The 26,558-nt window shown below is 45.6% G+C and overlaps 2 protein-coding genes across 2 annotated transcripts in view; both read left to right on the forward strand.

Annotated features, from left to right (window-relative positions):
* LOC120417285 (cadherin-related tumor suppressor) overlaps positions 1–22,074 on the forward strand; it is a 167,624-nt gene extending 145,550 nt beyond the window's left edge. Inside the window, exons 9-10 of the mRNA XM_039579236.2 lie at positions 12,956–18,326; positions 18,399–22,074. Coding sequence (XP_039435170.1) covers positions 12,956–18,326; positions 18,399–21,105 — 8,078 coding nt within the window. The 3' untranslated portion in view covers positions 21,106–22,074. The remainder of the gene's footprint in view (positions 1–12,955; positions 18,327–18,398) is intronic.
* A 525-nt stretch (positions 22,075–22,599) lies between these two features.
* Positions 22,600–26,558, forward strand: part of LOC120417287 (uncharacterized) — a 36,585-nt gene continuing 32,626 nt past the window's right edge. Inside the window, exon 1 of the mRNA XM_039579237.2 lies at positions 22,600–25,800. Coding sequence (XP_039435171.1) covers positions 22,729–25,800 — 3,072 coding nt within the window. The 5' untranslated portion in view covers positions 22,600–22,728. The remainder of the gene's footprint in view (positions 25,801–26,558) is intronic.

Here is a 26,558-nt window from a genome sequence, read left to right on the forward strand (position 1 = left end):
TGAGTCGATAGTTATACATAAGGGTGCCCAGAAAGAAGGACCCCCTGCTCCACAAGCGGAAAACGGGTTTTTGGGTTATTTTAAGCATCTGTGTAAATTTTGAGCGAAATTGGATGAGATTAACCCATTGATACCCGAGCCTAAAGTTGGTGAAATAGTAGTGTTGGGACGGTGTGTAGTTTATGGACACGTCCTTATTGTGTACATTCTGAAGAACAATACTAATGTGAACCTTTGTGACGAATAAAGATCTGACGATCACTCTCTTCTTCATCCAGCCACCGTCCTAGACGGTTGGTCTGAAGTGTAGTGTAGCTCTATTGTTTTATTTCTGCTGCTATCCGTTGGTCATCTGGGAACCTGCAATCAATCAACACAACGTACTATGGGTCCTACTGCTTTACGCGATCAAGTAGTTTATGCAACAAGTTGCAAAAAGAGGATTTTTTCAGCACGAGTCGTACATTTATCCAACGAGGTTCACCGAGTTGGATAAATGCGAAGAGTGCTGAAAAAATCAAGTTTTGCAACGAGTTCCATACAACATTTTTTGCAATTCCGAAAAACACCCATTGAGTGAAATTTTAAAAAAAAATTTCATGTATTTTGTCAACAAATCGTTTAAATCAAAATATATTGCAAAGTGTTACTTTTCGAAACAAGTGCTGAAAAGTTCATCTTTTCAGCACCCATTTCAGTGCTTTATTTTGCATTTATTTGCATTTATTTTGAAAAGTGTTGCTATTCGATTCTGTTATTTTTGGTACAATAAAATAGGCTATTTCGTCGTTCAAGAATGATAGGAAAAGTAAGTAGTTTCACGATGGAATTGCAAAAAAAAATGTTTTTCATACAAAAATGACTTTTTTAAATCACTAATAACTTTTTAGGATCGAGTTTTTCAGTTTTGGTATGTTCTACAAAATTGTAGAGCATTAAATTTTCAATAAGAATCTCAATTTTGGGAATATTTGGATGGAAGAAGTGCACAGTGCAAACCAAACCGTAAGAAACTTGGGTTTTCCATACATTTTTTCGATTTTTTTCGTACAAGCTTCACCTCCAAGTATCAATGGGTAAATGATGACCGATTTTGCTCATATTTGGCCCAGAGTCCCAAAATAGGCCAAGGAACAATATTCAGCTTGTGGAGCGAGGTTTTGAAAAAAGTCCCATATTCTGGGCACCCTAGTATACATGAAGGTGTGTCTACGAGCTTTCTGTGAAAGGTTCATTTTTAGACCAGGTTTATAGCCTTACCTCAGTTAGGAAGGCAAAAATAGAATTTATTTCAAAAAATGACCTCAAAATGGCTATAACCTAAAAACATGAAAATTGATGAAATGATGAAAATTTCACTTAAGTACCTTTTGAAAGCAAATTTCATTTTACATTTTAAAAGTTGTATTTTTGTTGTTTTTTAATTCACTTTTTTCAAAAAACCATAGATTCAAGATTTTTTGCCCATCCTGGAATTTTCTGAAAAGATGTCCTCTAAAAAAATGTGTTTTTTTAAATTAGGTTAAGTGAGTTTAAAAAACAGCGAAAAAAAAACAAGTCTTTAGAAAATATCTTTGAAAGGGAGCTTTGTGAGAAATTCATTTTTTTTTTCTTGGTGGTTCAAAGATTTTTTTGTAAATATTTTGTCATGTTTTATGAATAAATCTTGTTAATTCTATTTTATGAAAATGTTTGGTATTCCATTAACCAAATACAAAATTGTTTGAAACCTAACTGCAAATTTAATTAAAAAAAAATAAATAAATAATTGCTGACTTTGGAATAATACTCAAAAATTTGTCTCAAACTTTCAAACGAGTTTCCATCTGTTCTTGAGTACCTTATAACTTGAAAGGAATGGAACTGACGCCAGATTTGTTGGGTGGAAACGCAACTCACAGCAGCAGCAGTTCCACCAGTTGTGACAATAAAGAATTCTTACGTGAATCGAACAACTGACAAGAGGGCTGCTGCTGTTGCTGCTATTGACTACGATCACAGCTTTGAGCGCTCTGAGGGGTGGTGGCACACGGTATAGGAATAAAAAAAATGGAAACTGGCATAGAAAATAAGAGGAATCGAATCGCTCGCTACCGTAGAGAGGAAATGGACCCCCTCTCCCCCCCCCCCTCTCGGTGGTCGCACAAGATCGCGGAAAGAGGCGAAAATACACACAATACAAATATTATATGGATATGGGCTTGAGGAATGTAGTTTTTAACGAGCCAATCAACCAACATTTTTAATATAAGCATTTATCAAAGATTTGCTTTTTGTTGTTGTTGTTGTTGGGGGCCGTGGCCGCTTGTCACTGTCCTCGCGGCGCACAGAGAGGAATGGCCATTGCGGTGCCTATCTCGTCTTGATTCGTTCTCGCACTTTGGCGAGAGTTACAATACTCTGCTGCGTCTGCGAGTTTGTAGAATTGCGGGGTCCAGAAATGAAATGATATACGCGATTGCGAACACGCGATCAAGAGTGGGCAGATAAGGGAACGAGCGCGAAACGAAAACGAGTGGGGGGCGCTCCAGAGCTCAACTCGAGATTGGCCACGGCTCTCGGAAGCTGTGAGCCTGATGGTCGTCGTCGTGGTCCAGTTGGCTGTCTACGCGCTTGATGGGTTTTTTCTTCTTCTTTTTTTTAAAGTCGGAACGGGTTGTTGTCCCGGGAACGACGAATATTCTGTGTGTGTCAAATGTCAGCTAGATGGACACACGGAGGGCCCTTCTGGATGAGAGTTAATGGGATGGGTCGGGCCTATTTGGCGTGAGTCTCAGTGTGTGTGTTTGGAGAGGTAATTTGAGACGTTCAAGTTGATGGTTGGCGGTTCATTGGCCGTTTGATTTAGTTTTGAGGAGCTGCAGAATTGTTTACCAAGGAATAAATTGCACGACTTGCCTATAATTTATAAAAACATCTGGTCACCGTCTAACCCCCGCCCCAAGTGCAATTCATCATGGAAAACTGACTTGTGAACATGCTCCAACTCCAGGCAATAGCTCTTCGTTCCGCACCACGAAACGGCCTGAATCGATCATCACGACGACGACGACGACGTCAAAGTTCAAGTTGCGACGTCGTCGGTGGATCGAACCGCAGCAACATTGTATAGCGTTAACCCTCCACCGACAGGTTGCCACAGTCGGAAGTTTAGACATAACTCAACACAATTGTTCAAAAATACTACAAGGGTTAGTAGTAAAATTTCAAATTGCACCTTTCTCTGCCTCCCAGCGGTCTCCAGCAGTTCGATATCAATCGATTCCGACCACGAAATCCCCCCAAAGATGCTGGTATCCGTCGTCGTCGTCGAGGCAAAACAATGACTGTGTGAATTATGCATTGATTTTGCCCCGTCCGCGAATGCTCCCTTTGATAGATAGTTATCTAAGCCGCAGGTTTACTTTCCCCTGACTGAGACTGTGACTGTGCATGATCTGCTCTGGAGCAGCACACAGGGTCTCGGAGATCTTCCACGACGAACGACGAAAACACGATCCCGGCGTGGAGCCCTCGTTTGCGACTGATGATTTACCGCTCAGTCGGTCGGCCGCCGGGGTCAGAGTTGAAATTTCTGGCAAGCCATCACCAACCTCGCCGCGGTGAAATCTTCGATCTCAGCCCCGCAACTCCGCAAGAATTTCTCTCTATTATATCGATCGGATGTTACACCACCACGAGAAGGTATTGAGCATACTGAGAGAGAGTGAGCAGGGAAAAAATAATAATAAATTAACCCATTACTATCGGTAATCAGGAAGAGCGGTTAGCACACAAACACACACACAACGGTTAGTGTCGTGTTGGATTCTCAGGGCCGAGAGGGAAAAATAGAAATTAATCTATGATTTGACCGCGACCGCGGAGCACCATCAATAGAGTGCAGCCAAGTCAAAGTCGGTCCCCGCGGAATGAACCCCTAAACATTGGACGCGCACGACTAAAAAATCATATTTTACACGCCATTAGCATAATGAGGGTGAAGCTGGTGATGGGGCAGGCAGCACGCTGAATTGAGCTGTGTCATGACAAAGTTTGTCCTGAAATGTCTGAAAATTCACTTGAATCTTAGCAGGTTTCAGAAAAAATATTAGGTAGCAAAAAAAAATTAAAGGAAAGTCAATTGAAATTTATTACCCTCTCAAATCAAACCTTAAGCTTTAAGCAAAGCACAACCTTTGAACAAATTAAATGTTTGATTTAATTTTTTATTTTTAATCTAAATGATTAAACAAAATCAAAATTTGCTGTTTAACAATTACAAATATTTATATAGTCTTACAATTTTTAAGCAACTTGAAATTGTTTATGACGCAAATAAAAAAATTAAATATTTAATATTATTTATGTTGAATTTAAGAACCAAGCGTTTTTTTATCTTTTTCTTCTAGCGTATGCTAATCAAAAAAGTGGTAAAAATTATTAACAATTAAATTATGGAAAAAGATTTTTTATATGTCCTTCTGAAGAATCCAACGAAAAAATGGTTTTTCTGACTTAAAAAAGTTGATCAAAGCACTTTATTTGGGTTAGAGAAAAAAAATCGGCACTTGTCGGGAACGAAATTTATTGTACAAGTTTGCAATATTTATGTTTGGTATTTTCTTTTTCAAATTATATTATATGTTTAAAATCAAAACAATTTTGAAAAATGCTACTTTTCAATACAAGTACTGAAAAGTTAATTTTTAACATTGAAAATCATGCCTAGATATTGCGAGTTGAAAAATGAGGGCTTATGAGATGACATTTAGAAAAACTATTCTTTCACAAAATTTAAACTTAAGAGTCCGATAAAAAATGAATTAGACAAAATTTCATAAAATTTTCTGAGCTCTTCGAACATATTTTATGTTTTTCAGACACGAAGGGTTTTTAAATTCAAAAAAGTGAAACAGATTTCTCTCTACATCTAAAGTTTTACTTGTACTTAGTTAACTTATCCTACGTTTCACATTTTGCATAGGATAAATACCTCCAAATGTCTTCAAATTTGAAAAAAAAAAGCTTAAAACTATATAAAAAAAAAAAACAATTAAGTAATTTTCAATAGCAAATTTGATTTCAACGGAAAATATTTTTTTTTCTGAAATAACTATTTTAGAAACCAAATCATATCTCCGGTACCAGATTATACACCATTCAAAACTCTTGCGCAAAACATGCCAAAGTTTGTTAGAAAATTGTAAATACGCATTTTTAGTAATTAAAAATGAAATAAAAAAATCAAGAATCCAATTTACTAAAAAAAAGAAGAACCTGTTTTCAGAGAAAACAACAAATTAAGTAATAAAATATTTAAAAATTATTTCAAATCACTCCATACTGCACGTCAAATCCTTTCAAATACTTTTGAATACTTTTGAACATTTCTTTGAAAACAGGCCATTCTTTAGAAAATCGCAAATTGCGCGCACAATTTTTTGAGCAACATTGCATTTTTTAGAACACCCTAATAAAACGTATTTTAAATCAAAAAATCGCTCAAATTTTACACAGAACCATTTTGAAGTAACTCAAAAACAGTTTTCTTATTAGTGGTATTTTTTATGGGCACCCTAAAACACTGTGATCAGCGCGTTAGTCAACATTTTGAAATAAATTTAATAGCTTGATGTTTTTTGAGCTTTTATCCCATGGAAATTTCAATTTCTACTGCCCTTAACACCCCGTTCGTCTCCATGATAGCTGTATTATTTCATTACTGCCATGGAGACGCATGGTGCTTCAAGTACTTTTAAAAGAACTTAAAGCACCATGCGTCTCCATAACAGTTTTGATTTATTTTTATGAGTCGTTTTGTGCACTTAACAATATTCTGCAAAATTTTCAAGCAAAAAAAAACAACAAAATGAAAAAAAAAATATTAATAGTTTATTCTTTAGAAGCTTATGCTAAAGATGAAATTCATTATGTTCAAACCATGGTTAAAAAAATATTATGAAAAATGATTTCCGTTGAAAGCTTTTCGTGCATTTAACAGTGTACTTAAACCATCACCAGGTCCACCTCCAGTTGACCCCGTCGGGTAAAAATTTCAATTTTCCAATCCCGACTGGATGCCACCACCACCACTTTCCACCTTCCCAACATTCATCCAGTTCCACTTTTCCCGGATCGCTGGCTTACTGGCATGCTCTCTAGCCACTTTGACCTCACAACTACCGGTGGGAGCGGGGAACGAGAGGTGATATCTCGGTAACGAAAAACCCATTATAGACTCTGTTGCTAATTTCTCGGTATTTGCGCTGACATCGATTAAGAATATTATTTATATTTCGGACGATAGCACAGTCAGGCGCAGCCTGAAGAAGCGGAGAGCCAAAACAAAAGGGGGCTAAAACTTGAAGAAAGAAAAAAAAAAGTTCACCACGTGAAAAGCGCGATATCCCCCGTCGATTTGAGAGGCACACCGGGTTCCGTCGTGTTTTCCTCCGGTCACCTCCTCTTGGTCCCCCTTCTAGAGAGCGGAGAGAGGTTACCAGGTGCTTCTTTCTTCTTCATCACCATCATCATCATCATCAGCAAAGAAACGTTTTGAGAGAGTTCAACCCCTGGTCAGGGTCTCGCGTGCCCAGAATTTTCCAATACGCTATCGGTTTTTGAAACTGGCCGAATCTAAATAGAACCACCCTATTGCGCGCCCGACACGAAGCACCTCACCACATCTTCTAGGTCCGCTCGTTTTTTTCGGCTGATAGTGTGCGCTCGCAGTGCAGTATGGTGCAATTTTGCCGGCCCTCGCCCTCCTCCGTGTTGATTCTTCGTGAGATCGTGACGTCAAAAGACCCCTGCGGCTGATAAAGTGCCTCAATAAATATTCACTCAATTTCATATAATTCGCTTCTCTTTTATTTTTACGATAGCCGATATGGACGACTAGCGCTAGAGCGTATAGAACAACCGTGAACTGTGGGTTTTCCCTACGGGAAATCGGAAGGAAAGTTGGCTGCTTCTACTTTCTGCAGGGAAACCCCGAAAATGTGTGGGGAAATTGGTTTAAACTGTTACACGAAGGACATTCATGGTGTTTTTCATGCAGAACAATTGAATTCAAAATTGGGCTGAACCACGCTTTAAATTACTTACAATATGCCATGCGTCTCCATCAATTTAGCATGATTTAGTGTAATCGATGGAGACGCTTGGTTGTTCAAAATTTGTCCAAATTAATTGAACCGATTTTATGTGGTATAAACTGGGTTTTATCATAAACATGATTAATTCCAAATTTGAATCCAAAATTGCTCAAATAAAAAGTAGAGTAAATAGTAGATAAGAGTCTCCATCACTAGTTGATTTAGTGTACTTGATGGAGAATCATGGTAGTTAAATGTTTGTCAAAATTAATTTGCCGTGTTTTTAGACGACTCGATCTTAAACTGGTATGAACTGGTTCTTTAAATTATTTCGATAGAACACCTTGCGTCTCCATTAATATTATAAGTGTATTCGATGGAAACGCATGGTAGTTCAAAGTTTTCTAACAAATTTGATGCAACGTTGATCTACCGTGTTTCATAGGGCATCACAATGATTGGTACTAATCGAATAGTTGATTTACGATCCCTACACGTTCTGTACTAAACGAGATTTCCGTAGCTTAAAAATTGCTTTCTTGTTTTATCTCCAACCTTCAGTCATCAGGCAAAACAGCCATTTCAACCAAGCTGACCAGCAAATTGTTTCAGGGGCCCTTCTTCCTGCTCTTCATTACACGGGGCGCTCTTTACCGGAAAAGAGGTGACCAGTTATCGTCCCGTAATCTCGAGAACCGAGAGCGGCGCGAGATATGGAGATAAATTAATAAAATGTTGAATTTCGCTCATTTTTTTGAAATTAAATATGTCTTTATTGAACTTTCTTATAATAATTACATTTCATTTGGGTAATTCTCTACCAACTCACACGAAATCGGGAAAAGTTGCCCCGACCCCTCTTCGATTTGCGTGAAACTTTGTCCTAAGGGGTAACTTTTGTCCCTGATCACGAATCCGAGGTCCATTTTTTGATATCTCGTGACGGAGGGGCGGTACGACCCCTTCCATTTTTGAACATGCGAAAAAAGAGGTGTTTTTCAATAATTTGCAGCCTGAAACGGTGATGAGATAGAAATTTGGTGTCAAAGGGACTTTTATGTAAAATTAGACGCCCGATTTGATGGCGTACTCAGAATTCCGAAAAAACGTATTTTTCATCGAAAAAAACACTAAAAAAGTTTTAAAAATTCTCCCATTTTCCGTTACTCGACTGTAAAAATTTTTAGAACATGTCATTTTATGGGAAATTTAATGTACTTTTCGAATCTACATTGTCCCAGAGGGGTCATTTTTTCATTTAGAACAAAATTTTTCATTTTAAAATTTCGTGTTTTTTCTAACTTTGCAGGGTTAATTTTTAGAGTGTAACAATGTTCTACAAAGTTGTAGAGCAGACAATTACAAAAATTTTGATATATAGACATAAGGGGTTTGCTTATAAACATCACAAGTTATCGCGATTTTACGAAAAAAAGTTTTGAAAAAGTTACTTTTTGCGTTTCTCTTTGTTTCGTCGTCCGTGTCTGTCGCGGGTGACCATGAACGGCCATGATCGATGACGACCAACTTTTTCAAAACTTTTTTTCGTAAAATCACGATAACTCGTGATGTTTATAAGCAAACCCCTTATGTCTATATATCAAAATTTTTGTAATTGTCTGCTCTACAACTTTGTAGAACATTGTTACACTCTAAAAAATAACCCTGCAAAGTTAGAAAAAACACGAAATTTTAAAATGAAAAATTTTGTTCTAAATGAAAAAATGACCCTTCTGGGACAATGTAGATTCGAAAAGTACATTAAATTTCCCATAAAATGACAAGTTCCAAAATTTTTTACAGTCGAGTAACGGAAAATGGGAGAATTTTTAAAACTTTTTTAGTGTTTTTTTCGATGAAAAATACGTTTTTTCGGAATTCTGAGTACGCCATCAAATCGGGCGTCTAATTTTACATAAAAGTCCCTTTGACACCAAATTTCTATCTCATCACCGTTTCAGGCTGCAAATTATTGAAAAACACCTCTTTTTTCGCATGTTCAAAAATGGAAGGGGTCGTACAGCCCCTCCGTCACGAGATATCAAAAAACGGACCTCGGATTCGTGATCAGGGACAAAAGTTACCCCTTAGGACAAAGTTTCACGCAAATCGAAGAGGGGTCGGGGCAACTGCTGTGTGAGTTGGCGGAGAATTACCCATTTACATTCTAAGTGGTATGGCTACATGCTCTTCATCTTTGTTATATTTTTCGTTTTCTTATTAACTGTTCACATTCATTTATTTACTTCAAATTGTTTTACATTTTTGCATTAAATCGAATACATTTGGGTAAAAAAAGAAAAAAAAAATCATTTTAACAACTAATCCTAACTTAAAACTAAAAAACTAAATTCATTGAAAAATTCAAAATCATTAGAACGAGTAAACTACGAACTGTATTTTAAGATGAATGCTCCAAGCGTTCTTACTTGTTCCTGGCGAGTTTTGCACCCACGCAGAGTTGTTGTCATCTCGATGAAAATGTTCAAAAGTTCTTGTGGTGAAAACAGGTCACTGCTGCCTTCACCCGTTGATGCTGGTTGGTTTTCCCTCGGTTGCTGACTGAAGCCTGGAGGTGTTGTATTCTCTGCAACTCTTTGCCGCTGATTCAACGGCAATGGCTGCAGATTTGGAACCACTCGAACAGATCCTGCTCCTGGTGACGCCAAAGCAGGAAAATCCACGTCCGTGTATGCTGGTGGTGTTTTGCGACGATTTGGTTGGTGCCTCGTCGTCGCTTGCTGCCGAATTTTCACAAACTCAGCTCGTTTTGGGCAGCTTCGATTCTTGGTCGAATGGTCGCCGCCGCAATTGAAGCATTTGGCTTCGATGTTCTCGTTGATTGTGTTGCAAGCTTGAGTTTTGTGCTCACCTCCGCAGGTTGCACAACGACTCTTGATGAAACAGTTCCTTCCACCATGTCCAAACTGCAAGCAGTTCGAACATTGTGTCACGTCACGGTGCACTGGACGATAACGTTCCCAAGTCACGATGATGTTGAAAATTGCCCGAACTGCTTTCAGCTCAGACGGCGTTGTCGATCCTTTCTCGAGATGAACCAGGTACAGTTGATCACGATACTTGATGTCCTTGTTGTGTCTCGTCATCTTGAAGACTTCGATCACGTTCAACTTAAGAGTTTTGAGCTCTTCTTTCAGCACACTCACATCCATGTCGTACAGGCCACGGAGGACCTGTTTCATGGGGCGTTTACCTGGATCGTCATGGCTGTAGTATTCAATCTTTGTGTTGTTCAGGAAATCCCGAACGTAGTTGTAATCCTTTCTGGTAGGTAGCAGAATTTTGAGTCCATCAGCACACAAGCGAATGGAAGCTCGTAAAGCACCAGATTTGATAAACCCAGTCAGCCACTTTCGCACCGAATCCGATGACGATGTTTTCACAAAAATGGGTGGCAACTTTTCCCGTCGTTCAAATTCTTCCTTCTCGCTCACGTCCACAGGGAGTGTAGCGAACTGGTTTCCAGACAATTTTTGAGCGTCCTTGCTCAAACTGCCTGGTTTTGCAGGTAGCGCTTCGGCATTCTTTAGCTTCTTCAAATCTGCCGATCCTGCTGGTGAGGACCGCCTCTTTTTCTTGCCGTGAGGCATTTTTGCACTTTTTAAGCACTTTTTTGGTTTGTGAGGGACGCACGTCTGACTCGCTTCTCTGCTGATCGCAGACTGTCTGAATTTCGCTCACGGAGCCCGGAGCTCACGATTTTTGATTATTTCAACCACCGACCGCTGCTGTCGTCCTGCTCGTTTGTTTTTTTTCGGCCTCGTTGCCCTTGTTGTGCCCTGGTTAAGCACCATATTTCGCGATCGGCGCGGTTCGATCGGTTCCATCCTGTGTTTTTGTCGTTGCACAGCATTAGAGACGTGGCTTCGCACAAAGAAACCAAGGGACGACGACGACAAGATAGATCTGCGCAGAGGGCTTTTCTCGAAAACGAGGTTATGTCTTTCAGCTATGACCGTTTCAGTTGTCAATTACGACAACTCGGGCGATTGTTATGAATATAAAATAATAACAATAATTATTATTACCGGTACAGATCGCTCTCGTCGTCGTCGTCATTGTGGTTGGTCGTTTTGTCTTCTTGCAGGGTCTCAGGGACGATCATTTGACGATAGTGACTGAGACCGAGAGGGAGGAAAGCTATGATCATGTGCGCCCTCACAGCGTGGGAACGGCCATTGCGGGCACGAAATTCTTTATGCATTTTCAATTTTGCGCGCGCGCGCGATCCTCGATGAGAACACACTCAGGGAAGAGTGCTGTTTATGTCTCTGAGTTTGGCCTGCGGGAGTGCGAGTTTGACCTGTTTCCTGGTCAAATATCTAGCTTGCAATAAAATAATTAGAAATTGCAAACCGCACGTTAAGTGTGCTGATTGTAAGGGGAACGAAACCGCTAACTTTCGCGGGTATAAAATTCGTGTAAAAATCAAAGTGCACTTGACTGGAATGCCTCTAGATTTTTTAGGGGAAAAAACTAACCACAAAATTTGCAACTGCAAAAAAGTGCATCCTCTCCAGCTCATCCCACCAAACCACCACGTGAATCCTTACAACGACCAATCGATCGAACCAAGTGCACGCACCAAAGTCCAGCTCCACCACTGAGACTGCTCCGGTGGTGGTGCTGCTGAACCCCGGTGATGCCCAGGGGGACGAAATATAATACTCCTTTTTGCATCAATTATTTTTGCGATGTGAAAGCCACAGAGTAGAGCCCTGGTTATAGGAAGCAACCAGCAGCAATATGTATACAAGTACGCAGCAGCAGCAGCCGCATCACGGCACAATCGACAATCGTTCACTTTGTACCGCCAACCCGAGTCCCCGCCACCACCTTGGTGCTCTTCAAGCGGCGAGGAGGTCTCTAAATATTCCGTGGGGTAGAGCGATCAAGAAGGAGTCTCGCTCAGGTTTTTTTTTTGCGCGATTTTTTACGTACTTTTTTTGTTGTTGTTGTTGCGTTCCAGCCGACCGTATATATAAGTGGAAAGATTTTATGACCTCGGGCTATAAATACTTCATCTGCATAAAGTTTGAAATTTATAAAAATGATATCAGCGAGAGCGAGCGTATTCGCGAAGAATGTGCGTCGACCCGGGTGTGCACGATCATCAGAAACACTTGTTCTGGAGCAACCCGTTCGGCTCAGCTTGGTTCAGAGCTCTCAGTATGTGCTTGCTGGTTCGGGCGGAGCGAAGATTAAGATAATCTAAATCACCACATGTTAGTCCGATCGATGCAGGTTCTGAGAGTTCGCGGCGGGTTGGAAAGTGTTGATAAATTGTTCTAAATGAGGCGCGCGGACTCACCACAGCTGATGGCCCCGGGGAAGATTTTTTCTCACGAACCGAACCATCGACGACGACGACGACGTGGTCATTGTGTGCGGAGAGAAAGACACAAACCGCGCGCACGCCAGAGGGCTCTCCAGCAGTGCTTAATCACTGATTGGTATCAGTCAGCACAAAACAAAAGCTTACCATATTGAATTGTCATTATCAATCACGGGCCGCGACTGTTTTTGTGTGTGCACGCCGCTCCGGGAAGTCGCCACATTTCTTGTGTGCTCTGCATGCCCCTTCTTTGGAGAGCGGTTCTTTCGTCGTATTGCTGCCGTCTGCCAAGATAGACGATACGTTAAAGACACATAGAAAACTGTTCCCTTTACCGAGCGATTGTTAAATAAATCAGTGCTCTTTCTTTCTATAACTGGCGATCCAAAGAGACAAACGAATGTGCCCGTAGAAAAAAAAAGGTCAAAAGGTCATCGGGAGACACCAAGCTAAAGAACATTCCACAGCACACACATAGCTCATACATCAAAACTAACCTAATCATTTCAATCTTCCCCAGGATCACCTCCCCTCACGGGAACCGGCACGGTTCGAGTCATAGTCCAGGACATGAACGACCACAGTCCAGAGTTCGAGCGACAGTCGTACCAAGCGACGGTTTCCGAAAATCTACCCGCAGGAACCAAGGTCCTCCAACCCCTGGCCACCGACAAGGACTCCGGTCCGAACGCCAAGATCCGGTACACCCTCCTGGGCGAACACTCAGACCGCTTTAACGTCGATCAGGACAGCGGAGAAATCACCACGGCCGTTCTACTCGATCGTGAAGACATCCCCCAGTACGCCTTCACCCTGATGGCTCAGGACAGCTCAACAACCGAACCGCGAGCCACCGTTGTGAACCTCACTATCGCCGTATCCGACGTCAACGACAACAACCCAGCGTTCAGCTCGCCCAACTTCCACGTCAACATCCCCGACCGAATCAAGCGGAACCAGTTCGTGTTCGGTTCCAAAGCGATCGACCTGGACGAGGGACTCAACTCCAAGATACTGTACTCGATCAGCGGTCCGGACGCGAACAAGTTCCACATCAACGAGCACACCGGTGTGATCGAGGCTTCCATCGAGCTTTCACTCCCAGGACAAAACGCTGATCGTGTATTCAGCCTGATCATCGAAGCTCGCGATCAAGGCTACGAACAAAAGTCAACCCGAAGTGAACTGACGATCGCGCTCAAATCCGCCCATCTCTTCCCGGTGTTTTCGTACCTCTCGGAAACGCAGTTCACACTACCGGAAAACATAGCGGACGGAAAGATCGTGACCAAAATATCTGCAACGTCCCCGAAAAAGGGTCCAGCAGGAAACATTCGGTACGCGATAGCCGGTGGAAATATCGGTGATGCCCTACGAATCGATCCCAACACCGGAGAGGTTGCCGTCAACAAGGGAGGACTGGACTACGAAAGCAACCAACAGTACGAGGTTTGGATCGAAGCGGCCGACTCGGATAGACCCAGTCTGCGAAGCGTAATGCAGCTGATCATCAATGTTACCGATGCCAACGATAACGCTCCCGTAATGGAGAAGCAGGTTTATATGGCCGAAGTCATGGAGGAAGAATCCCCCGGATTGTTCGTCACGAAAATACAAGCCACGGACGTGGATTCCGAAGAAAACGGACAAATTACCTACAGCTTGAAGGACGACTTTGATAGCTTCGAAATCAACAGCGACACTGGAGAAATCTACACCACCACACGACTCGATCGCGAAGATATCCCTAAATACGCTCTGATTGTCGAAGCAGTTGATCAAGGCGTACCCCAGCTAACCGGAGGTGCCACAGTCCTTGTGAATGTGCTCGACAAAAATGACAATCCACCCAAGTTCACCCGACTCTTCAGTGTAAACGTAACCGAAAACGCTGAAATTGGAATCTTCGTCATCAAGATCACTTCATCCGACTCAGACATCGGTATCAACGCAAACGCCACCTACATCTTCACCGAAAACATTGGAAACAAGTTCCTGATCGACTCGACCACCGGCAACGTAACCGTAGCCGGACACCTTGATCGTGAACAGCAGGACGAGTACATCCTGAAAGTGGCTGCCGTCGACGGAGCGTGGCGAGCGGAAACCCCCCTCACAATCACCATCCAAGACCAGAACGACAACGCACCAGAGTTCGAGCACAGCTACTACAGTTTCAACTTCCCAGAGCTTCAAAAACAAGTAACCTTCGTCGGACAAGTGATTGCCACCGATCGCGACAAGCACGGTCCCAACTCGGTCATCTCGTACTCTCTCCAACAACCCTCGGACATGTTTTCGATCGATCCAGCGACCGGAGAAATCTTCAGCAAGCGCACGATCCACTACAAACACACCCAAATGGAATCCTCCCCCGAGAACATGTTCAGTCTGACCGTCCTCGCAACGGACAACGGCAAACCTCCGATGTACACCGAGTGTCTGATCAACATCAACGTCGTTGACGCCAACAACAACCCACCGGTGTTCGCTCAACGGGAGTACCTCGCACCTGCTCCGGAAGGAGCCAACGTCGGGCAGAAGATCACCCAGCTGGTGGCTCGCGACGAGCTTGACTTTGGTGTCAACGCCGAGATTGAGTACGTCATTGCCGGCGGAAATGGAACGAACCATTTTGTCGTGAGCAAAAACGACGGCTGGATAGTCGTTAGCAATGCGCTAAACGATAGCCCTGGAAAGGTGTACACGTTGAACGTGCAGGCCATCGATAAGGGAGTTCCACCCCAGCAGGACGAGATCGTGGTGACCATTGTGATCACCGGGGTGAACAAGTTTGCTCCAGTGTTCCAGAGTCCGTCCTATCAGGTGATCGTGCCGGAGAACGAACCCATCGGATCTACGATTTTGACGGTTAGCGCGCCTGATAACGATGATGGTCCCAACGGAATGGTCCGCTACTCAATCCTGGGCGGTAACGAGAGGAAAGAGTTCACGGTTGATAGCGTCACCGGTGCGATAACGATCCTGCAACCGCTGGACTACGACATGATTCAAACCTATCAGCTCAACATCACCGCTGAAGATCTCGGATTCAAGCCCAAGAAATCGATGGCAATGATCACGGTTACCTTGACCGACATCAACGACAACGCACCCACCTTCAACCAAACGGAGTACGATGCATTCATTCCGGAAAATTCTCCACCAAACACGTTCGTGTACAAGGCGTACGCCAAGGATCGCGATTCGCCGAAAAATGCCATCATCCACTACTCCATCATCGGAGGAACTGGACGGGATCTGTTCTCGATCGAAAGTACGACCGGTATCATCAAATCGAAAGCCACCTTCGATTACGAAGAGCAGAACAAGTACACGCTGGACGTGATGGCGATGAATCCCGACTCACCCATGAAGAACAAGACCAAGGTGATCGTGCACGTGACCGGTGTAAACGAGTTCTATCCCAAATTCATTCAACCCGTGTTCCACTTTGACGTATCGGAGTCTGCGGAAGTTGGCTCAAGTGTGGGTTCTATTCAAGCCACCGACAAGGACGCTGGAGAAGATGGTAAGGTGTACTACCTGTTGGTTGGATCGAGCAATGATAAGGGCTTCAGCATACACCCGGAATCTGGAGTGATGGTAGTGTCGAGGAACTTGGATCGCGAGACTCAGTCGAGAGTTGTGCTGACGGTTCTGGCGAAAAACTTTGGAGGTATTCGAGGCAATGATACCGACGAAGCGCAAGTCATCATATCGATCCAGGATGGGAATGACCCACCAGAGTTTCTACTCGATTATTACGAGGCTAATGTTTCGGAGGGTGCTCAAGTTGGGACTCGGATCATCAACGTAAAAGCAGTGGATAAAGATGTTCGACCGCAGAACAATCAATTTACCTATTCCATCATCGGAGGAAACAATGATCATTCGTTCAAGATCGATCCTCAGTCAGGTCAAATTGAAACGTCGAGAATGCTTGATCGCGAAACAACCCCAACACACAAGCTCATCCTCGGTGCCATCGATACCGGAACTCCACCACAGACGGGAACGACCACCGTGAAAATATCCGTTACGGACATCAACGACAACGGTCCAACGTTTGACGCCAAGGACACGATCGGATCGGTGCTCGAGAACGAACCTCCAAACACGGTCATCATGACCCTTTCGGCGAGCGATCCGGATCTTCCACCGAACGGTGCGCCATTCACGTACAGCTTGATCGGAGGTCGCCACAAGTCGTTGGTAGTGCTGGAGAAACACTCCGGTGTGCTGAAAACGTCCCGCAGCATCGATCGCGAGACCACCCCAAAGTTGGATCTGCTGGTGGAAGTGGAGGACAACGGAAAGCCAAAGATGCGAACTCAACATACGATTACGGTGAACGTCGTGGATCAGAACGATAGTCCATCGACGCCAAGGGTGGTCCATGTGTTGGTGTATGCATTTAACAACCAAATCAACGGGGATATTGCGAACGTACACCCGAATGATCCCGACACGACGGGTGACTATCGTTGCAAGATCTTGAGTGACGTTAACAAACGTCCAGTTAGTGCTTTCGCCATTAGCACTGGTTGTAAACTCCGGTCAACATCCGCCACTCCGAGCAATGGTCATACTTTCTTGGTGTCAGGAAATGACGGTAGACATGCGGACGTCGTATCAACGGTCAGCGTGGAGTTTCTGCGATTCGACAACGTTACCGTTGAGAACTCCATTACGATTAGAATCGAGAACATGACTAGCAGTCGGTTTTTGGCGAACTTTTACCGCAATGTTGTGGACATCTTGAAATCATCGATTGACAACTCGGACGAACTGATTGTCTACAGCTTCCTGGATGATGACAAGGCGATGGACATTACCGTTGCGGTCGCAAGCGGTGCGAAGGGATTCCGATCAAAGCAGTACGTCGTCGAGCGGTTCAGCAAGAAGCAGGATGCCATCAACTCACTCATTCCGAACTCGAAAATCACCGTTGGATTTATCCCGTGTAACGCGAATACCTGTGACAATGGTGGAGTTTGCTCCGAAAGGATAAATGTGTACGAGGACTTTCAGATCACGGATAGCCAATCGTTGGTGTTTACGTCTCCGCTGGTACGACACGACTTCCATTGCAAGTGTTCCGACGGATACACCGGCCAAAAGTGTGATAAAAGGCAGGATCCTTGTTCGCCGAATCCATGCCAAGCGGGTGGGCAGTGCCGTCGACAGGGTTACGATTTCCAGTGTTCTTGTCCGGCAAATCGAGAGGGAAAGTTCTGCCAGCTAGAACGAGGGGACATCTGTTCCAGCTCGCCGTGCAAAAACGGTGGTTCCTGCAGGGAAAGTTCGGATGGATCGTCATTCTTCTGCCTGTGCCGTCCCGGCTACCGGGGAAATCAGTGTGAAGCTGTCGCCGACTCTTGCCGACCAAATCCGTGCCTGCACGGTGGTCTGTGCGTCAGTTTGAAGCCCGGTTACAAGTGCAGCTGCGTTGACGGTCGATACGGAAGACACTGTGAAAAGACCACCTTTGGATTCAAGGAACTGTCGTACATGGCGTTTCCTGCTCTAGATTCAGCCACAAACGACATTTCGGTGATCTTCGCAACAACCAAACCGGATGCGTTGCTGATTTACAACTACGGCATCCAAAGCGGAGGACGGTCGGACTTTGTTGCGATGGAGGTCGTCAACGGTCGGGCGGTGTTTTCGTACGGAGGTGCCAGGACGGACATCACTTCGCTGGTGGTTGGACAGGGCAGCTCGAGCAGCAACACCATCTCCAACGGTCAGTGGCACAAGATTACGGCGACACGCAACGGACGCGTCATGTCGCTGAGCGTGTCCAAATGTACCGAGAATGGAGACTACTGCGAGGACTGCAAGCCGGGAGATTCGAGCTGCTACGCGGACGATACTGGTCCCACTGGGTAAGATTCTCAGCAATACGAATGAAGGTGGGATAATGTTTGATTTATGCTTATTTCTCTTCTTTTTTGCAGAACGCTGAACTTCAACAAACACTTCCTACTGGTTGGCGGGTTGGCTTCTGCCGATCCAGTGCTGGAGCGTCCCGGACAGGTCCATTCGGATGATCTGGTGGGTTGTGTGCACAGCGTTTCCATCAACGGAAGAGCGCTGAACCTGAGCAACCCAATGAAATCGTTTGGCGTTGAATCAACCTGTCGAAGGAACAGCAATGGTGGCCCGTGCAGCTTGGGACTTCCGGATGATCCGGCGCAGCCAGTTTGTGGACCATTCGGGCAGTGCATGGATCGTTGGCATACTGCCATGTGCCGATGTGGAGGTTCGATACTGTCACCCGACTGTTTGAACTCGCTGGAGCACTATTCGATTGCTGACGGTGGCTTCATTGAGTTTGAAATATCGGAGAAGCACAAGCGTATGCAGCTGTTGGAAAACATCTACAGCGGGAAGAACATCTGGAGCTACGACGTAACCCGGAACAAACGCTACTCGATCAAAACGGAAAACATTTCCAGCTTGACCATTGCAGAAGATCCTCCAAAGTATATGAGTCTTGTGTTTAAGACGAACAAGCCCAACGGTTTGTTGATCTACGCTGCTACCAACAAGCACTACACATCGATCGAGCTGAAGAACGGAAAGATCTACTACAGCTCACATCAGGCGTCGTATGTCAATATCTCGGCGACAACACCGGAGAATCTGGCTGATGGTCAGTGGCATAACATTACACTGCAGGCACACAATCGAATTCTGCAAGTGAGTGTGGATGGCAAGAACGTGATTGAAGATCTGGACTCTGCTGGTGTTCACGATTTCCTCGATCCGTATTTGACGGTTCTGTCGATTGGAAACGTGCGTCGTGAGCTCTTTGCGAATGAAGTGATGCCCGCATTCTTCCAAGGATGTTTGGCGAACTTTACGATCAACAATGAGATTCAACCATTCAACGGGTCCGGAAGCATCTTCAAAAAGGTTATCCACAGAGGAAATGTTGTCCCGGGCTGCTTGCTAGCCGGGTTGGGAGCTGCTCAAGTTACCGATCCACTGAGCATTGGAATCACGCTGGTCATTGTGTTCTTTGTGGTGTTGCTGGTGGCAATCTTTCTATCGTTCCTGGTATTTCGTCTGCGGAAACAGCACAAGGAGAAGAGTGGCGGACTCGGAGGTCCCCCTACAATGCATACCAAGCAGAACGGAGGATCAACGCTTCTGAGTACGTCGCAGCTGGTATCTTCTGGTGTGCACAACGACATTGGAAGAGGTATGCACGTGAACGATCTGTCGGTAGTGGGGTATCATTCGGATAACGCTGATATGCTGCGCGGGGTTGGTGGACATCACTTGGTTGGCCCGGAGCTGATTTCGAAAAAGTACAAAGAAAGAGACATAAACAGTGGTGAGCCGCAGAGACCACAGCGTCCGGATATCATAGAGCGAGAGGTGGTCAGCAAGAGTCCACCGCTGAGGGAGGATCATCATCCTCCACTGCCTCCACCAAGTCAGTCGCATCATGCCCATGATCATACGAATCCTGTTGATCTGGGTTCTGAGTATCCAGAGCATTACGACTTGGAGAACGCCAGCTCGATCGCTCCGTCGGACATCGATATCGTTTACCACTACAAGGGATACCGCGAGGCAGGTGGAGTTCGCAAGTACAAAGCTACTCCGCCACCTGTGGCTACCTATACGCACCACAAGCACCAAACATCCGCCCAGCAGCAGCATCGACACTCTCCGCACCATGCAGGTCCGTACGCTCCGAGAGTGCCACCGCAAGCTAGTCAACCACCTCCTTCAAACACACCTCGACCACATCAGACAACTCCACTGGCACGACTATCGCCCAGTTCCGAGCTCAGCTCTCAACAGCCTCGTATTCTAACGCTGCACGACATTTCGGGGAAGCCGCTGCAGAGTGCCCTTTTAGCGACCACTTCAAGTTCCGGAGGCGTCGGTAAGGACGCTCTGCACAGCAACAGCGAGCGAAGTCTCAACAGTCCGGTGATGAGCCAGCTGTCCGGACAGAGTTCGAGTGCTAGTCGAAAGAACCCGGGGGTTCCACAGCAACCACAGAACGTCAACTCTGTGGTGCCGGGACCGATGGGACTGACAGCGGAGGAAATCGAGCGACTAAATTCGCGTCCAAGGACGTCGAGTCTGGTTTCGACTCTGGATGCGGTCAGCAGTAGTAGTGAAGCTCCACGAGTCACGGCTCCTCATCTGACGCACATGCATCACTCACCCGCGGTTGATGCGCACAGCTCAACGTCTACGGACGAGAGTGGCAACGATAGTTTCACCTGTTCGGAGATCGAGTACGACAACAACAGCATGAACGGCGACAACAAGTACAGCAAGAGTCGTGACGAGGGCAACCGACGGGGAGTCAACGACAACAACAACAGCAACAAGCCCCCGCACATGCCTCCGTCTTCGTACGACGGGTTCGACTCTTCGTTCCGGGGATCGCTGAGCACGCTGGTCGCTTCGGACGACGATCTGTCCACGCACATGGTGGGAATGTACCGCCAGCCAAACGGAGCGTCCCCCTCGGCCACCGGATGGGACTACCTGCTCAACTGGGGACCCAATTTCGAGAGCCTGATGGGCGTGTTCAAGGACATTGCCGAACTGCCGGACACTGTCAACGGGCGGGTGCCGACTTCGCTCCGGATACCAGCCGGCGTGCAGAAGCCCTCCGAGGAGTACGTGTAGAAGCTGAAATAGCATGTAAATACAAGCCGACTACTGAATTTTAATTAGACGATTAGTTAGCAGAAAGGAAGGGACGACGAAGCGACGAATACAACACTTGCCACAGTCATTGTGTGTAAATTTTTTGCAATTGCCTTGTATCAAGGTACAACCTCGAGTATAGGAGAAAGGTGGATGAGAGTTCTACTTTTGTTTTAAGAAACCGCGACTGAGAATGTGTGTTTGTGTGTAAGATAGAGAAGAAACCTATGTGTAGTAATAGCGCCATCTACAGGAAAAACAAACAGTTCATTTTAAGTAGAAGCAGAAGAAGAAAGAGCTACAACATTTGTACGTATAGCTTAAAGTGAAGGTCCTCCAAATGTGCATTTATTACCATGACTTTCATGTTTCCTCTCTCCTTAATCCGCGACAGCCGCGTGTGTGCAACCTTGCACACCCGGAAACAGATTCAGTGCTATGTTTTTCATTTTAGTGTGTAGAAAATGTGGCGGAGTTGTAAAATGTAAATAGAAGGAAGAAATCAACTGGGATCACGAGGGAGAGAAAATTGTTGTAAACCATCTTGCCATATGCTTTTAAACACAAACAATCCTACATCCATGTGAATGGCTGAGCAACCCCTGAGCTGTTGCAATAATTTCGTCCCTTAGAAGTAGAACATTTTTAAAGATACAATTCAGTAACACAATATTCGCAAAACATGACTTCCAAATGAGACTGTTTTTAACTTGTAATAGATCGAATAAGTTTTAGTCACTAAGTTTTAACCTGTAGGCTAACTTGTTTTTAAATAAACAAATTGAGTAATTCAAAATTCATTTGTACAAATACGGATAACGATTCTTTTAGGCGTACAACTCGGCAATTAAACAATTTGTACATACTCTAGTAACAAATCAACTGGATTCTAGTGAAATGAAATTCTGTAAATTTTAAACAAAAGCAGGAAATAAATGTTAACTATAAAAGAAACCTCCACAAATCGATGCACTTATCACCTCCACATTCCCCGGAAATCGCCGATGACCTCAACATTCATTCAACCAACATTTCTCCCCGATGCTATCTCCGACAACCTGCCGTTTGTTTGATTTTTCTCCCCCTCCGCGTGTTCGCGCTTCGACTCGTCCAATTCATTCATTGTTGCGGTGAATCCACCAGTGGTTCCACCTCCTTCTCCTTCTCCACTTGACGGGTTAATAGCGTTATAATAGTACACTTCCACACACCGTATCGTCGTCGTCCACTTTGGAATGTAGGTTAAGTTGGAGCTTTCGAACAAAACAATCTCCACTGGGAAGATGCCGCCGCTGGCCGGTTGTCCCTGGTAACCCGTGGGGTCACAACAAAGAACCCTCCCGACGCATGCCCACGGCGTAGACCCCACCGTGGAGGACCAGGTTCTCGAAGATTTGTATTGTTCGGGTGCTGTCTGTCGTACGCGTTGTTCCGAGCGGGCCAGAGTGCCAAAATTTTTCCCCCCTGAGTATTCATCGCGTGTAACTTGAGGTGTTCGGTGTTTGGTAATCTCCCCTTTTGGAAGGGGTCGTGAAGTTTTGTGCGAAATATGCGTTTGTGATTTTGAGAAGAAGTGCACGAAAGGATTACACAGTTGCAAAAATGTTCTTCCGTCGAGTGTTTGCCAAGAATGGCAATTCATCAACCAGCGGCGAGGGGTCCTCGAGTACTTCAAACTCGTCGAACAACAACGTCAGCGCTTCTCCCGCACGGTATCGACGGGTTCTGAACGTGGAAGACAACCACAGAGTGCTATCAGTACTTCAGCTGACACCCCTTTGGGAGTACATCATCCGGAACAACGAACTCCCGGTCGGGCTGAACATGAACGAGCTGTTCCGGGAGTTTCTGGAGCGACTGCACGACCCGGAGTACCAGGTCCGGCAGCATTCGCTCCGGGTGTTGATCGACGTGTTGATTGTGCTCCGTGATGAATCTGACGTGTACTTTGCCCCGTTGTTGCCACCGATCATCGACAACCTTGGCCATCCGTCGCCGGCCGTCCGGAAGGGAGCTCTGGACGTGCTGAAGGTGTACATTGCTCAAACGAAGATGCCCGAAACGGTCATGCTGGAGATCATGAACTACGGGATGGATCGTAATCCGAAGGATCCTCTCAGTACTCGATACATCGTCGGCGTTATGCTTGCACTGCCCTCGCTCATCCAACCGGCTATCCTTACGGCAAAACGCGTCTTCATATTGCGAGCCGTCATCAACGCCCTAGGTGGTAAAATGGTTCAGATAACGTACCAGGAAATCGCCCTGAAGATCTTACTCAAAATCAAAAACTCCATCGGATCCCGGGAATTCTACGAATGCATCTCCGTTTCGTACCGAAGAGATTTCGACCTCTTGTGCAACGTGTACGGCCTGCCAAATCCACTCAAGAGTCCGCGACGAGAAACGGTCATAAACCTCACCCCACCGGGTTCAGAGGTTCCCGTGCGTAAATCCTGGAAGCCACACGTACCCCAAGTTCCTACCACGGAGATGCAGCAACTGATGCAACCGCTATCGCCGAAAGCTCAACGGTGGAAATCGGGCAGCTACAACGACATCTCTCGCGGAGAATACTACGATCACGAAAGCAAGTCCCGCTTCCGAGCTTCCGACGATCGGCTCAACCACAATCCGTACGCCATCAGCAAACTTCCTGCACACGGGAGTTCGGTGGTGCGACGCGTGAGTATGGAAAACATCGACAAGATCGAAGAGTCGAAAGTGATACTGGAAACGGAGATCAAGATCAACAAGGAGGCAGTTACCATGCGAATCTTGGAAGCGGAAAATTCTCAATCAATCAGTGAAGAAAGTGACGAAGACAACTGCAAACGGTACGGTATAGTGCGAGTGTTGACGGACAGTGAAATTGACGAGGGTGGGACTTCAAAGACTGTCGCATCTTCTAGTATGATGCAGGACCAGTCTTCGGACGAATACGTGAGAAGAACTCCCCGGAGAGTGAGATTTGGTGGTGAAATAGTGAAAATGAGGACACCTGATAGTGATACGCTGGACCACAGTGATCAAGATGGATTAACGATTTCGCAGTCTTCAAGTTCTAGTGTGCTTACTAATGTGAACCATCCTACGACGAGGTCTTCCGATCGATCCTCACCCATACGATCAGCTCTCAAATCTTCAGTATCTTCTACCGATCGATCAAGTTCCTCTATGCGTAGGCAGTATTCCCAGTCGGCGGACACTGAACGCTCGTCTCCACCCATCAGCAGTGACTACATCAACAACAACAACAACCACCGACCAATGTCAGCAAAGCCAAGCAGCAGCTACATGAGTTCGGACGAAACTCCCCATCCACGGCAGGCAGCTTTCGCCAGACGAAGAAGTGTTACCTTCGACGAAGACGATATGCGCACGTCTACCTTGACCGTAACTACGCTGGATCAATCCCCAACACCGTCTCCTTCACCCGAACCGCCAGAACCACCGGAACCACCCAAAGAACGTCCAAAGTCATCCCGACCGAAGTCGGGACGAGCACCTAAAGCTACCTTGGAAGACGATGAGCAGCCTGAATCGCCACCACCCAAAGCGGAGCCGGAGCAAAAAGTTCCCGAAACCCCGGATACTCAAAGTCATCCGGAACCACCGGAAACAAACCATTTGCTGGCGGAGAAAATCGAAGAAGTGAAGCAAGCGATTCAGGGGATCGAGGAAAAGATCAACAACGTAGTTCGACAAACCGTCGAAGCGGTTACCGCTGAACTGCCGAGCAGTCCGTCAAAGCTGGTGAAGGCCGACTCTGCGGATGCTGCGGTACCCGCGAGTACGCCCAAATTGCAACACAATCTATCGCTGGAAGTGCTGCTTAAAACCAGCACCGATACCAAGGAGAACAAGGATGGTGGTCCGGAAGATCCGAAAGATTACACCAAGGAACTCAACATTGACATCCCAAAAGAGGAAAAGCTGAACAACGAAGTTCCACCGCAACCAGCGATCGAGAGGACGTCAAAAATACCAAAGATGATCAAAACGGGCATTCCCAAGCTCAACACGATGCCATCGCCAACCAGGACTAAAAATACCACAAAATTCGACGGAGGTTCCCAACCAGCCAGCGCCACCATGTCCCCAAACAAAATGCTTACGGTCCACGATCGAGGTCGATCGCGGCGGCGAAGTCGGTCGGCTACGAGCCTGCTACTGCAGCGCAGCATCTACAAGAGTCCGTCCGCGCTGAGTCCGGTTCCGCACAGTGGTATAGAAATGATACACAACCTGCTGCGAAGTCCGGCCACTTCCCCGAACAGGGAAAGGCGAAAGAACTCAACTCAAGAAGCCAACGACAACAACAACAACAGCATCGAAATGAACAACTTGAACGGCACGAAAGATAAGTGCTTCAACGTGAACGAGGACGACATCTACGACGTCTTTGGGAAGACCATAGCCACGCAAACGTCTACGGAGGAGATTGAGGTGGGAAGATCGTTGGGATCGCGATCGGGTACGGACATCGAGATTCCCAGCATCGTCAACGTTCTGCCCACCGATTCGAGCACGGATGCGGAAAATAACTTCAAACCTCAGAGCAGACCTATCTCACGAGCCAGTTCCCCGAAGTTCATCGAAGCGAGAATCGTCAACTCCTGGGAAGACCTGGGCATCGTCGATCAAGTTGCTCTCGTTCAGCTCAAAAGTGGAGTAAGTTGTAATTACAGCCATCGATTTTCTCCTCGCTGGTGTGTGGTCTACTGCCCTAAGTAATTTAATTTCGTTCCCCAAGTTGCTTTCGTTTGTCGCACCTTGCTGGGGCAAAAAATTGAGGCAAAAATCTAGTTCAGCCTAGTAAATAAACTGGCGGCGGTGGACCGAGCATGCAACAAACTCAACGACCCCGTTTTCTTAACTCAGATTCTAGACACATACACTCTCGCTCACTCATAACCATCACCCTCGACTCCGTCGAGGACCGGAATGAGCGGTCTGAAATCAACAGAATCTCGATTTTTTCTTTTCCCTCACAAGACCTACATACCGAGCCAAGCAAAGGGGTTCTACATAGAGCAAAAAGTAGGAAAACGGCTCGTGAAAATCAAGTGCAACACGCGATTAATAAGCACATAAGAACTGCCCCTCCCTCCCCCATCTCGATAGCCTAGGTCCGACGACTTTCACTCTGACTCTGACCAAATGAGGAACGGAACTCGGATGCCGAATAAGAAGGTGTAGGTTATGTGCTACTATTCTCACCCCCACGACCGACGACATGACGTTGGTTGCGAGTCACCTTCGCAGAGTTCTTTCACTCCGCAACTAGGACGCGACTTGGACTGACGAATGACAGCAAATTAGTTTCGGGGAAAAAATGCTGTAAATTAGAGTCTTCTTTTGTGCCATATAAATTCACCAATATCGTCCAAACATTGCTCGTTAGTGGTCCGAAAATTGCGCCGCTATCA

The sequence above is a fragment of the Culex pipiens genome, chromosome 2 (genome assembly GCF_016801865.2).
Source record: "Culex pipiens pallens isolate TS chromosome 2, TS_CPP_V2, whole genome shotgun sequence".
Taxonomy (NCBI): Eukaryota; Metazoa; Arthropoda; class Insecta; order Diptera; family Culicidae; genus Culex; species Culex pipiens.